The 12,655-nt window shown below is 38.0% G+C and overlaps 3 protein-coding genes across 3 annotated transcripts; all 3 read left to right on the forward strand.

Annotated features, from left to right (window-relative positions):
• The first annotated feature begins 666 nt into the window (after positions 1–666).
• On the forward strand, positions 667–840 carry LOC102911121 (keratin-associated protein 20-2-like). Its single transcript, XM_006987904.2, has one exon. The coding sequence runs from the start codon at positions 667–669 to the stop codon at positions 838–840; it is 174 nt and encodes a 57-aa protein (XP_006987966.2).
• A 4,925-nt stretch (positions 841–5,765) lies between these two features.
• LOC143268021 (keratin-associated protein 20-2-like) lies at positions 5,766–5,948 on the forward strand. Its single transcript, XM_076548339.1, has one exon. It carries the CDS (start codon positions 5,766–5,768, stop codon positions 5,946–5,948), a length of 183 nt encoding a protein of 60 aa, XP_076404454.1.
• Positions 5,949–11,808: 5,860 nt separating this feature from the next.
• On the forward strand, positions 11,809–12,030 carry LOC102910797 (keratin-associated protein 20-2-like). The gene has a single exon (XM_006987903.2). It carries the CDS (start codon positions 11,809–11,811, stop codon positions 12,028–12,030), a length of 222 nt encoding a protein of 73 aa, XP_006987965.2.
• The last annotated feature ends 625 nt before the right edge of the window (positions 12,031–12,655 follow it).

The following is a 12,655-nucleotide window of genomic DNA, read 5'->3' on the forward strand; positions in this document are numbered from 1 at the left end:
CCTTCAAGACCTTCACATGGGCCCTATAAGGGAAACACACAGTACCTACAGTTTATGCACATTAAATGGTCTTGTATTTTTGGCTGATTTTAAAGCAACATGTAATAAAAATAAGTGCTTAGGAATAAATCCAAATACATTAATATAAGATGGCACCTATCCACCAAGTAGCAAATAACATAAGCAATACTTAGCTGATAGTTCATGAGAAAGACTCAAGAAACATATTCCTCCAGGTAAGAGTCTTTCCAAAATAACAGCATAGAAGGGAAAAAACTGATCTTTCTTTGGGGTAATGAAAACTCAACATATGTAAAAAGGAGAAAACAATGTAGTGATTTATATCATGTGATAGAATTCTGTGCTGTTCCATTAAGCTATGTGAAAAATGGCTTAGAGACCTGAAAATTATATCAGATTCTATATTTGACTATGGGACATGAGGTAGAAGCACAATTATCTCAGTTATGCAGCCTTGTCTTCCCAGTAAATCCAGGAACTCGTGATGTTTTCTGAAGCACAGTGCAGAGATGTGCGATGCTGCAATGCCTGTGGTTTTCCCCACAACAACCTAGGTGTATAAAAGGCCCTTGGCAGAAGGTGAAACCCAGACTCAAGAAACCTACTGCTTATCATCCTCTGAACAGTCCACTCACTCCTGACACCATGTGTTACTATGGCGGATACTATGGAGGCCTGGGCTATGGCTATGGTGGCCTAGGCTGTGGCTATGGCTGTGGCTATGGTGGCTATGGTGGCTATGGTGGCTATGGTGGCTATGGTTATGGCTGCTGCCGCCCACTGTGCTGTAGAAGGTACTGGTCCTGTGGATTCTACTGAGGAGATTCTGTAGCTGCTCACTCTTTCTTCACTTCAGAGGTTCTTAAATCTTCACAAATTCAAACCTTTATTCCAACTATCTGAGGAATAATAAATGAAACACAACATGGCCACCTATTCTTCTTCTTTAATTTGAATGCATGAGTATTTGCAGCAATAATCCTCATTGTCATCATAATGCCTTGTAAAATGTGATCTGTTTGTATCCTTCCCCATTTTATAAAAAGATATGCTTTTAAATAAAGTATTTCCTTGAAAATACTTTTCCTAAATGTGAGATGCCTTTTTGTGTATTTTTACCTGTTTGGTTACTATTGTGTTATTGTATATAAATGTAAGAAGTAAAGAATAGAAAGGAAGAGCAAATTATAGAGAGAGAGCGAAAGAAAAAGTTAGTGGGAGGGAGAGACAGAGAGAGAGAGAGAAAGAGAGAGAGAGAGAGAATAAGGAAGAAGGAATGAAGGGAGGGAGGGAGAGAGGGAGGGAGGGAGGGAGGGAGGGAGGGAGGGAGGGAGGGAGGGAGGGAGGGAGGGAGGGAAGAAGGAAGGAAGGAAGGAAGGAAGGAAGGAAGGAAGGAAGGAAGGAAGGAAGGAAGGAAGGAAGGAAGGAAGGAAGGAAAAGAAGGAGGAAGTAGAAGGAAATGTCCTCTTTGAGCATTCTTCTGTTGGTAGACATTTTTATTATGTTCATATTCCTGCTGTTATTATGTCACAACGAATATCGTAGTGCAAATATTTCTCCGACATCAACTCCTTTTGTCTCCTATTTAAACTATGAGAATGCTCATGAATTAGTGCTCTAAATATCTGGGTGTAGTTTCTACAGTACCTTCTATGATGACTGTCACCATACACATTCTGTTTTTAGGGTTCCCTTTACTTCACCTGTTCTCTAACACCCATTTCCTTTCTAATATCCATTTTATCAACAACTATAGAGATCAATTATTGTGACTTTGACTTAGGGTTTTGAAAATTCACCATTGGTCATCTGTAGATTTTCTTTTGAAAAATATTTATAATAATCCAATTATTTTAATGTCAATTAATTTTCATCATCCTGTTTATTTGAAGACATTTCACATAAATTTTGGGTTTTGACTTCCTATTCTTTGTATAGAATACTGTGTGAATCATCCTGTTGGGCAAAACCTTTTAGATGGATATAAGAAAACCTTTCTATTTTCTTTCTGTTGATGGTACTTTTGAAGTCACATCCAGTTATTTATGACAACAAGCAAATAATCTTTTCCACTCTGTATTCCTTTTCTTATTAGTTCTTAGAGAACTTCATACCTGTAGTTGAATAAAATTCATCATTCCCCCTCTCTTCTCAGACTCCCTCACTTTATGCCTGACCAACTTTGTGTCCTCTTTTTTTCTTAAACTCATAAAGCCCAATTTGTGTTGTTTATGTCCTATAGGATGGGTTGCCATCACCTGGGTATAGTTGACCTACCCAGGTAAACTCCCCTAAAACACTAACACTCTACCTCTGGCAGCTATCAAATGGCAACTTATATAAAAGTAGGAATGTGTGCACACTTCTTCATTCCATGTTGGAGTTTGTCTGGCTTGAGCTTGCACAGGTCCCATGCATACTGTCACATCTTTTGTGAGTTCATCATGAAACTGCCTGCCAGATGTAAAAAACACTGTTTCCCTGTAGCCACCTCTCATCTCCTTAGGTAGAGCTGAGATGACAGCACAATCAGACTTGGTGTATTCTGACCAGTCTGGGATCTCCATGATAATCACCATGTGCTGCAACAATGCATGGCTCTGACCAAAGTTGAGTGTACACTAATCTACAAGTATAGCAATATCATGAGTAGTCTTTTTTTTTTTTTTTTTTTTTTTTTGGTTTTCCAAGACAGAGTTTCTCTGTGTAGCTTTGATCCTTTCCTGGGACTCACTCCGTAGCCCAGGCTGGCCTCAAACTCACAGCGATCCACCTGCCTCTGCCTCCCGAGTGCTGGGATTAAAGGCATGTGCCACTACCGCCTGGCTGTGAGTAGTCTTTTTTAAAATGAGTCTATTTATCTATATACTAATAGTTGGTTCTCCCTTAGGGTCTTTTACAGGTTATTGGCCAAATAGAGGTGCCAGGTAAGGATTGCATCTCTCCAAATAAATTTAAATTCAGTAAGAACGGGATAGATTCTTCCCAAGCTGTTTATGTCACTATTACACATGGCACACATATTGAAATATGTCTTTTTTTTAATTTTTAAAGGCAGGGTTTCTCTGTGTAGTTTTGGTGCCTGTTCTGGATCTCCCTCTGTAGACCAGGCTGGCCACAAACTCTTAGAGGTCTGCCTGGCTCTGCCTCCCAAGGACTGGGATTAAAGGTGTGCACCACTGCTGCTCAGTTTCAGTCATATTTTTTTTTAATTCAGAGTTCACAGTTAAAACTGATCATGTATTTTATCTCCCAGTAGAGAACATGCTATCATTTTGCACTATGAAAGCTATGCAATTGAGATGAAGCTTCCAGGTCAGTACAACAAGCATGATTTCTCAATGTTTTGGGACTCAACTATATCTTCAACAATAAACATAGTGTTTTGTCAGATATTGGAAGGCAAACAATACCATTAGCAATAGCTTATAATATTTGGAGGTCTATGGGGCACTACTGCCAGGAATTCCAAAATGCACTCATTTCTGGCAAAGGGCTCTTTATTTGTTAGTCAGCAATGTCTACTATGAGTACTGTTAGCTCATTACAGAGTTACTCCATTTTAAATATATATATTGAGTGCAAATTTCTACAGCAGAAAGCAAATGAATGGAAGCACATGAACTATGAACCAAAGGCTAAGGGGCCCCCAACTGGATCAGGCCCTCTGAATGGGTGAGACAGTCATTTGGCTTGATCTGTTTGGGAGGCAGCTGTGCGGTGGTGCCGGGTCCTGGGCTCGTTGCATGAGTTGGCTGTTTGAATCCTGGGACTTATGCAGGGACGCTTGGCTCGGTCTGGGAGGGGGGGACTGGACCTGCCTGGACTGAGTCTATCAGGTCGATCCCAGTCCTCGGGGGAGACCTTGATCTGGAGGAGGTGGGAATGGGGGGTGGGTTGGGGGGAGGGGGAGGGGGCGGGAGGGGGAGAGCAGGGGAATCTGTGGCTATTATGTGGAACTGAATGGTGTTGTAAAATAAAAAAAATGATAAAAAAAGTGAAATTGTGAAAATGATAGCTGAATGGATGAAGAAGGAACAGTGAGTTAATTCAGACCTAAAATTCAAATATCACATATTTTGTGATGTTAGCTTTGATTCTTCAAATATGTATTCCATTTTTAGTACACCATGTAATGTTATAGTAATTCTGTGGCTTCAGGTCCATGTATATTCCTTTTATTTATGGTTTGATTTTATATATAATTTCAGATATAAACACTTGCGTCATATATCTATATACAAGAATGGTTTTGTTACATAATGAACAAGATTCTTCCACTGACAGTATTTGTGTGTCCCAAGAATTTCATGTTGGACACTCTGATATCAGCGGGAAATCTTCTCATGAAATTGTCCAATAGCTACATTTACCATGAAGCCACCTCATTTACATAGATTTGTCTCTTTGTCAAACTCCCTGAATAAATGCTTAGTTACATGTATTTTATTTTAGATAAACATGTATTTTGGTAAATGTGTGAAAAGTTCAAACTTTAAACCTTTCAGTGATGTTTGTCACCTTTCATACCAATATTCCCTCCATCAGCTATAAATTGAGACAAAGTACACATGTCTTTTCTGGTCTCTTAAGGAGTCTATACAGTTTTTACTTTCTATCTATCTATCTTTCTTTATTCTTTCCTTTTATAAGAGGACTATTGTATGGACTCCATTTAAAGTTTTATGTATGATATGTATGCATGTTCTGAAACATGTTATGTCTATAGAATTTCTGTACTTATATAAGTCTATGTGCATGCATATATGTATGTTGTATTTTTCTGTCTTATATGTATGTGGTGTAAGCACACAGGTGCTTGAGTAGATGACTCGATGTGTATAGTTGCTAAATGAACACATTTTGCCATGTTCTTCACTCTGTCTGCCTACTTTATTACCATGAGATTGGGTCTCTCATGGGACATGGTGCTAGGCTGACAATCACTAAGTAAAATGCGTAAAGTTACATAACTCTGTTTTCTCTGTAAAGCTCATGTGACCACTACTTCAAAAGAAGTTTATAAATATTGACCTTGGTTCACCAAAAAATCATAATGCCTTTCATGGTTACACCTTCAAGAGCATCACATGGGCTCTATATGGGAAAAACACAGTACCTACAGTTTATGCACATTAAATAGTCTTGTATTTTTGGCTGATTTTAAAGCAACATGTAATAAAAGCAAAGTGCTTAGGAGTAAATCCAAATATATTAATAGAAGATGGCAGCTACCCACCAAGTAGCAAGTAACATATGCAACCACTTAGCTGACTGTTCATGAAAAAGACTCAAGAAACATCTTCTTCCAGGTAACATTTATTCCAAAATTACAAAATAGAAGGGAAAAAACCTGATCTTTCTATGGAGTAATGAAAACTCAACATATGTAAAAAGGAGAAAACAATGTAGTGATTTATATCATGTGATAGAATCCTGTGCTGTTCCATTAAGCTATGTGAAAAATGGCTTAGAGACCTGAAAATTATATCAGATTCTATATTTGACTATGGGACATGAGGTAGAAGCACAATTATCTCAGTTATGCAGCCTTGTCTGTCCAGTAAATCCTGGAACTCGTGATGTTTTCTGAAGCACTGTGCAGAGATGTGTGATGCTGCAATGCCTGTGGTTTTCCTCAACAACAACCTAGGTGTATAAAAGGCCCTTGGCAGATGGCAACAGCCAGATTCAAGGAACCTACTGCTTATCGTTCTCTGAACAGTCCACTCACTGCTGACACCATGTGTTACTATGGCGGATACTATGGAGGCCTGGGCTATGGCTATGGTGGCCTAGGCTGTGGCTATGGCTGTGGCTATGGTGGCTATGGTGGCTATGGTGGCTATGGTGGCTATGGTGGCTATGGTTATGGCTGTTGCCGCCCACTGTGCTGTAGAAGGTACTGGTCCTGTGGATTCTACTGAGGAGATTCTGTAGCTGCTCACTCTTTCTTCACTTCAGAGATTCTTAAATCTTCATAAATTCCAACCTTTATTCAAACTATCTGAGGAATAATAAATGAAACACAACATGGCCACCTATTCTTCTTTAATTTGAATGCATGAGTATTTACAGCAATGATACTCATTGACATCATAATGCCTTGTAAAATGTGATCTGTTTGTATCCTTCTCCATTTTATAAAAAGATATGTTTTTAAATAAAGTATTTCCTTGAACATATTGTTTTCCTAAATGTGAGATGTCTTTTTGTGTATTTATAACTGTTTGGTTACTATTGTGTATTGTATATAAATGTAAGAAGAAAGGGATAGAAAGAAAGAGTAAATTATATATATAGAGAGAAAGAAAAAGTGGAAGAGAGAGAGACAGAGAATAAGGAGGAAGGAAGGAAGGAGGAGGGAAGAAAGGAAGGAAGGAAGGAAGGAAGGAAGGAAGGAAGGAAGGAAGGATGGAAAAGGAGGAAGTAGAAGGAAATGTCCTCTTTGAACATTCTTCTGTTGGTAGACATTTTTATTATGTTCATATTCCTGCTGTTATTATGTCACAACGAATATCATAGTGAAAATATTTCTCTGACATCAACTCCTTTTGTCTTCTATTTAAACTATGAGAATGCTCGTGAATTAGTGCTCTAAATATCTGGGTGTAGTTTCTACAGTACCTTCTATGATGACTGTCACCATAAACATTCTGTTTTTAGGGATCCCTTTACTTCACCTGTTCTCTAACACCCATTTCCTATCCATTTTATCAACAACTATAGAGATCAATTATTATGACTTTGACTTAGGGTTTTGAAAATTCACCATTGGTCATCTGTAGATTTTCTTTTGAAAAGTATTTATATTTTTCCAATTATTTTAATGTCAATTAATTTTCATTATGCTGTTTTTGTAGACATTTCACATAAATTTTGGGTTTTGACTTCCTAGTCTTTGTATAGAATAGTGTGTGAATCATCCTGCTAGGCAAACCTTTTAGATGGATATAAGAAGACCTTTCTATTTTCTTTCTGTTGATGGTACTTTTGAAGTCACATCCAGTTATTTATGACAACAAGCAAATAATCTTTTCCACTCTGTATTCCTTTTCTTATTAGTTCTTAGAGAACCTCATACCTGTAGTTGAATAAAATTCATCATTCCCCCTCTCTTCTCAGACTCCCTCACTTTATGCCTGATCAACTTTGTGTCCTCTTTTTTTCTTAAACTCATAAAGCCCAATTTGTGTTGCCTATGTCCTATAGGATGGGTTGCCATCACCTGGGTATAGTTGACCTACCCAGGTAAACTCCCCTAAAACACTAACACTCTACCTCTGGCAGCTATCAAATGGCAACTTATATAAAAGTAGGAATGTGTGCACACTTCTTCATTCCATGTTGGAGTTTGTCTGGCTTGAGCTTGCACAGGTCCCATGCATACTGTCACATCTTTTGTGAGTTCATCATGAAACTGCCTGCCAGATGTAAAAAACACTGTTTCCCTGTAGCCACCTCTCATCTCCTTAGTTAGAGCTGAAATGATAACACAATAAGACTCTGTGTAGTGAACAGTTTGGGATCTCTGTGATAATCACTATGTGCTGCAACAATGCATGGCTCTGACCAAAGTTGAGTCTACACTAATCTACAAGTGTAGCAATATCATAAGTAGTCTTTTTTAAATTGAGTGTATTTATCTATATACTAGTAGTTGGTTCTCCCTTAGGGTCTCTTTGCAGCTTATTGGCCAAATATAGGTGCCAGGTAAGGGTGGCATCTGTCCCAACAAACTTAAATTCAATAATATTGGGATAGATTATTCCCAAGCTGTTCACGTCACTATTACACCTGGCACACATACGAAATATCAGTCTTTTTGTTTTGCTTTGTTTTTTTTGTGTGTTTTTTGTTTTGTTTTGTTTTGTTTTTGTTTGTTTGTTTTTTGTTTTTCGAGACAGGGTTTCTCTGTGTAGCTTTGCGCCTTTCCTGGAACTCTTTTGGAGACCAGGCTGGCCTTGAAGTCACATCACAGAGATCCATCTGCCTCTGCCTTCCAAGTGCTGGGATTAAAAGCGTGTGCCACCATTGCCCGGCGAAATATCAGTCTTTTTTCTTTTTTTTTTTTTTTTGCTTTTTCGAGACAGCATTTCTCTGTGTAGTTTTGGTGCCTGTTCTGGATCTCGCTCTGTAGACCAGGCTGTCCTCGAACTCACAGAGATCTGCCTGGCTCTGCCTTCCAAGTGCTGGGATTAAAGATATGAGCCATCGCTGCCCAGCTTCAGTCATATTTTTTTTTTTAGTTCACAGTTCACAGTTAGTTAAAACTGATCATGTGTTTTATTTCCCAGATAAAAGCTATGCAATCAGGATGAAGCTTCCAGGTCAGTACAAGCATGGTTTCTCAATGTTTTGGGACTCAACTATATCTTTAACAATAAATAGAGTGCTGTTTTCAGATTTTGGAGGGCAAACAATAATATTGGCAAGAGCTTGTAATATTTGGAGATCAATGGGGCACTACAGGCCAAGAATTTCAAAATGCACTCATTTCTGGCAAAGGGCTTTTTATTTGTTAGTCAGCAATGTCTACTATGAGTACTGTTAGCTCATTACAGAGTTACTCCATTTTAAACATATATATTGAGTGCCAATTTCTACAGCAGAAAGCAAATTTCCATACAACTTTATATGAGATCCTTAATATTAGTTAATCTCTCTTTTCCTGCATTTCCATCCACTACCCTTTTTAACCCTTCTTGTTCCCATTATAACTTTTACCCTTTGATACTACTGCACTCTATCTCAACTCCCTTGAAAGCACCTTCCACTGGCATGTGCACAGGGCCCCATATGAATATTATGACCTCAAAAGAGCGATAATAATCTGAACTGCATGGTGCTGACATCAAAATAGACACACTGAAAATGGAATCTGACAAAGTATAATACATGAACTCAGTGCCACAGGAAAGGACTTTGGGGAACGAACAACAGTAACTCAGGACTTAAAAGCAGAAATATATAAATGTGACCTCATAAAACTAAAAAGCTCTGTACAGAAAAGAATGCCATCATTCAAGTAAAGAGGGAACCTATGTTATGAAGGAAAGCTTTATCTGTAATATCTGATAGAAGCTTAGAATCAAGAATATACAAAAAACCATACATCAAGGAAAGAAACTTTCCAATTATTAAGTAGAGAATGGAACTAAATAGGTGTATTTCAATGATGAAATAGTTTTGCATGAGAAACATTTTCTAAATGTTTCACATCTTAGCAAACATAGAAATACAAACCAGAACTACTTTAAGATTTCTTCTCACCTCAGTCAGAATATCTGTGGTGAAAAACACAACTGACCACAAATGCTGGTGTGGATTTGGAGAAAGGGGAACATTTATTTGCAGTTGGTGGGAGCATAAACTAGTGAAGCCACTGTGGAAATTTGTACGGAGGTTACTCAAAGGAATCTAGAAACAAATCTACTACACAATTCAGCTGCCATGCTTAGTCAGAGAAACAAAGGTCTCTATAGCATAGTATACTTGCTTATATTCAGTAAATCCATAACATAGAGATAGCCTTGCGGTCCATCCACAGATAAATTTATATTAAAACTGTGTTACATTACACAATGAGACATGATCCCACTGCTAAGAAAAGTGAAATTGTGAAAATTACAGCTGAATGGATGAAGAAGGAACAGTGAGGTAACTCAGACCTAAAATTCAAATATCACATATTTTGTGGATGTTAGCTTTGATTTTTCAAATATGTATTCCCTTTGCAGTACCCCATGTAATGTTGTAGTAATTCTGTGGATTCAGGTCCATGTATATTTCTTTCATTTATGGTTTTATTTTATATATAGTTTCAGATATAAGCACTTTCTTCACATCTCTATGTACAAGAATGGTTTTGTTACATAATGATTAAGATTCTTCCACTGACAGTATTTGTGTGTCCCAAGAATTTCATGTTGGACACTCTGATATCAGCGGGAAATCTTCTCATGAAATTGTTCAGTAGCTACATTTCCCATGAAGCCACCTCATTTACATAGATTTGTCTCTTTGTCAAACTCCCTGAATAAATGCTTAGTTACATGTATTTTATTTTAGATAAACATGTATTTTGGTAAATGTGTGAAAAGTTCAAACTTTAAACCTTTCAGTGATGTTTTGTCACCTTTCATGCCAATATTCCTTCCATCAGCTATAAACTGAGACAAAGTACACATGTCTTTTCTGGTCTCTTAAGGAGTCTATACAGTTTTTACTTACTATCTATCTTTCTTCTTTTTTTTTAGGGATTCCATCTAAAGTTTTGTGAGTGCTGTGTATGCATATTCTGAAGCATATTATGTCCATAGAATTTCTATACGTATATATATGTAAGTGCATGAATATAGGTATGTTGTATTTTTCTGTCACATATGTGTGTGGTGTAAGCACACAGGTGTTTGAGTAGATGACTCGAAGTGTGTAGTTTCTCAATGAGCACATTGTGTCATGCTCTTCACTCTACCTACTTTACTCCCATGAGATTGGGTCTCTCACGGGACATGGTTCTAGGTTATCAATCAGTATACCATAGTAACCCTCTTGCATACTGCCCCTATAACAGTGGGATTTAGGAATGTGAATTTACTCTACTTTTTGAGTGGGTTTTGAGGATTTTAACTACATCTTCATGCTTGCACAAAAAGTACTCATCCACCTAAATGTTAGTTAAACTCATAAAGTTACATATCTCTGGTTTCTCTGCAAAGCTTATGTGATCATTACTTCAAAAGAAGTTTATAAGTATTAATCTTGGTTCACCCTCCAAAAAATCATAATGCCTTTCATGGTTACACCTTTAAGACCTTCACATGGGCTCTCTAAGGGAAACGTACAGTACCTATAGTTTATGCACATTAAATGATCTTGTATTTTAGGCTAATTTTTTAAAATTTTATAATTAATTTAATTTTACATATCAGGCATGGATTCCCCTGTTCTCCCTCCTCTCCCACCCTCTTCCCAATATACCCCCTATTCCCACTTCCTCCAAGGCAAGGATTCCCCTGGGGATTCAGCTCAGCCTGGTAGATTCAGTTGAGGCAGGTCCAGTACCCTCCTCCCTTTACTTAGGCTAAGCAAAGTGTCCCAGCATAGGCCCTTGGTTCCAAAAAGCCAGGTCATGCACTAAGGACAGGTTCTGGTCCCACTGCCTGGGGGCCTCCTATTAGTTCAAGCTAATCAAGTGTCTCACTTATCTAGAGAGCCTAATCCAGTTCCATGCGGGCTCCTCAGCTATTGGTTTATAGTTCATGTGTTTTCACTAGTTTGGCTATTTGTCCCTGTGCTTTTTCCAGTCATGGTCTCTGTATCTCTTGCTAGGCTAATTTTAAAGCAACATGTAGGTAAGATTCATCCAAAATAACAAAATAGAAGGGGAAAAACTGATCTTTCTATGGGGTAAAGAAAACCCAACACATGTAAAAAGGAGAAAACTATGTAATGTTTTATATCATCTGACAGAATTCTGTGCTGTTCTATTAAGCTATGTGAAGAATGAGTTAGAGACATGAAAATTATATCAGATTCTATATTTGACTATGGGATCTAAGGCAGAAGCACAATTATCTCAGTTATGCAGCCTTGTTTATCCAGTAAATCCTGGAACTCATGATGTTTTCTGAAGCACAGTGCAGAGATGTGTGATGCTGCAATACCTGTGGTTTTCCCCAACAACAACCTAGGTGTATAAAAGGTCCTTGGCAGATGGTGACAGCCAGACTCAAGAAACCAACTGCTTATCGTTCTCTGAACAGACCACTCACTCCTGACACCATGTGTTACTATGGAGGATACTATGGAGGCCTGGGCTATGGCTATGGTGGCCTAGGCTATGGCTATGGCTGTGGCTATGGCTGTGGTTATGGCGGTTATGGTGGCTATGGTGGCTATGGTGGCTATGGTGGCTATGGTGGCTATGGTGGCTATGGTGGCTATGGTTATGGCTGCTGCCGCCCACTGTGCTGTAGAAGGTACTGGTCCTGTGGATTCTATTGAGGAGATTCTGTAGCTGCTCACTCTAACTTTCTTCACTTCAGAGGTTCTTAAATCTTCAAAAATTCCAACCTTTATTCAAACTATCTGAGGAATAATAAATGAAACACAACATGGCCACCTATTCTTCAATTTGATTTCATGAATATTTGCAACAATGATCCTCACTGTCATCATAATGCCTTGTAAAATGTGATCTGTTTGTATCCTTCCCCATTCTATGAAAAGATATGCTTTTAAATAAAGTATTTCCTTGAAAATATTGTTTTCCTAAAGTCTTTCTAAATGTGAGTTGTACATTAGTGGTTTTGTGTCTAGTTACAATGGTGTGATTGTGTATAAATGGGAGATAAGTAAAGGAAGGAATGTGAGAGAACAGGGAGCGGGGGGGAGCAGGGGGAGGACAGAGGGAAGGATGGAAGAGAAGAAAGGAAGGAGGAAACAGAAGGAAATGTTCTCTTTAAAATTCTCCTATTAGTAGACATTTTTATTATGTTCATATTCTTCCTATTATGATATCATGATGATTTTGGTAGTGCAAATATTTCTCTGAGATCAAATCCTTTTGACTGCTGTTTAAATTTTGATTACTAACACAAGTTAGTTCTCTGAATATCTTGTATGTGGT

Source organism: Peromyscus maniculatus, chromosome 12, assembly GCF_049852395.1.
Source record: "Peromyscus maniculatus bairdii isolate BWxNUB_F1_BW_parent chromosome 12, HU_Pman_BW_mat_3.1, whole genome shotgun sequence".
Classification (NCBI taxonomy): domain Eukaryota; kingdom Metazoa; phylum Chordata; class Mammalia; order Rodentia; family Cricetidae; genus Peromyscus; species Peromyscus maniculatus.

What these genes read in the sequence shown, in the direction of transcription:
- LOC102911121 (XM_006987904.2), top strand. Translation starts at nt 667, where the DNA reads ATGTGTTACTATGGCGGATACTATGGAGGCCTGGGCTATGGCTATGGT.
- LOC143268021 (XM_076548339.1), top strand. Translation starts at nt 5,766, where the DNA reads ATGTGTTACTATGGCGGATACTATGGAGGCCTGGGCTATGGCTATGGT.
- LOC102910797 (XM_006987903.2), top strand. Translation starts at nt 11,809, where the DNA reads ATGTGTTACTATGGAGGATACTATGGAGGCCTGGGCTATGGCTATGGT.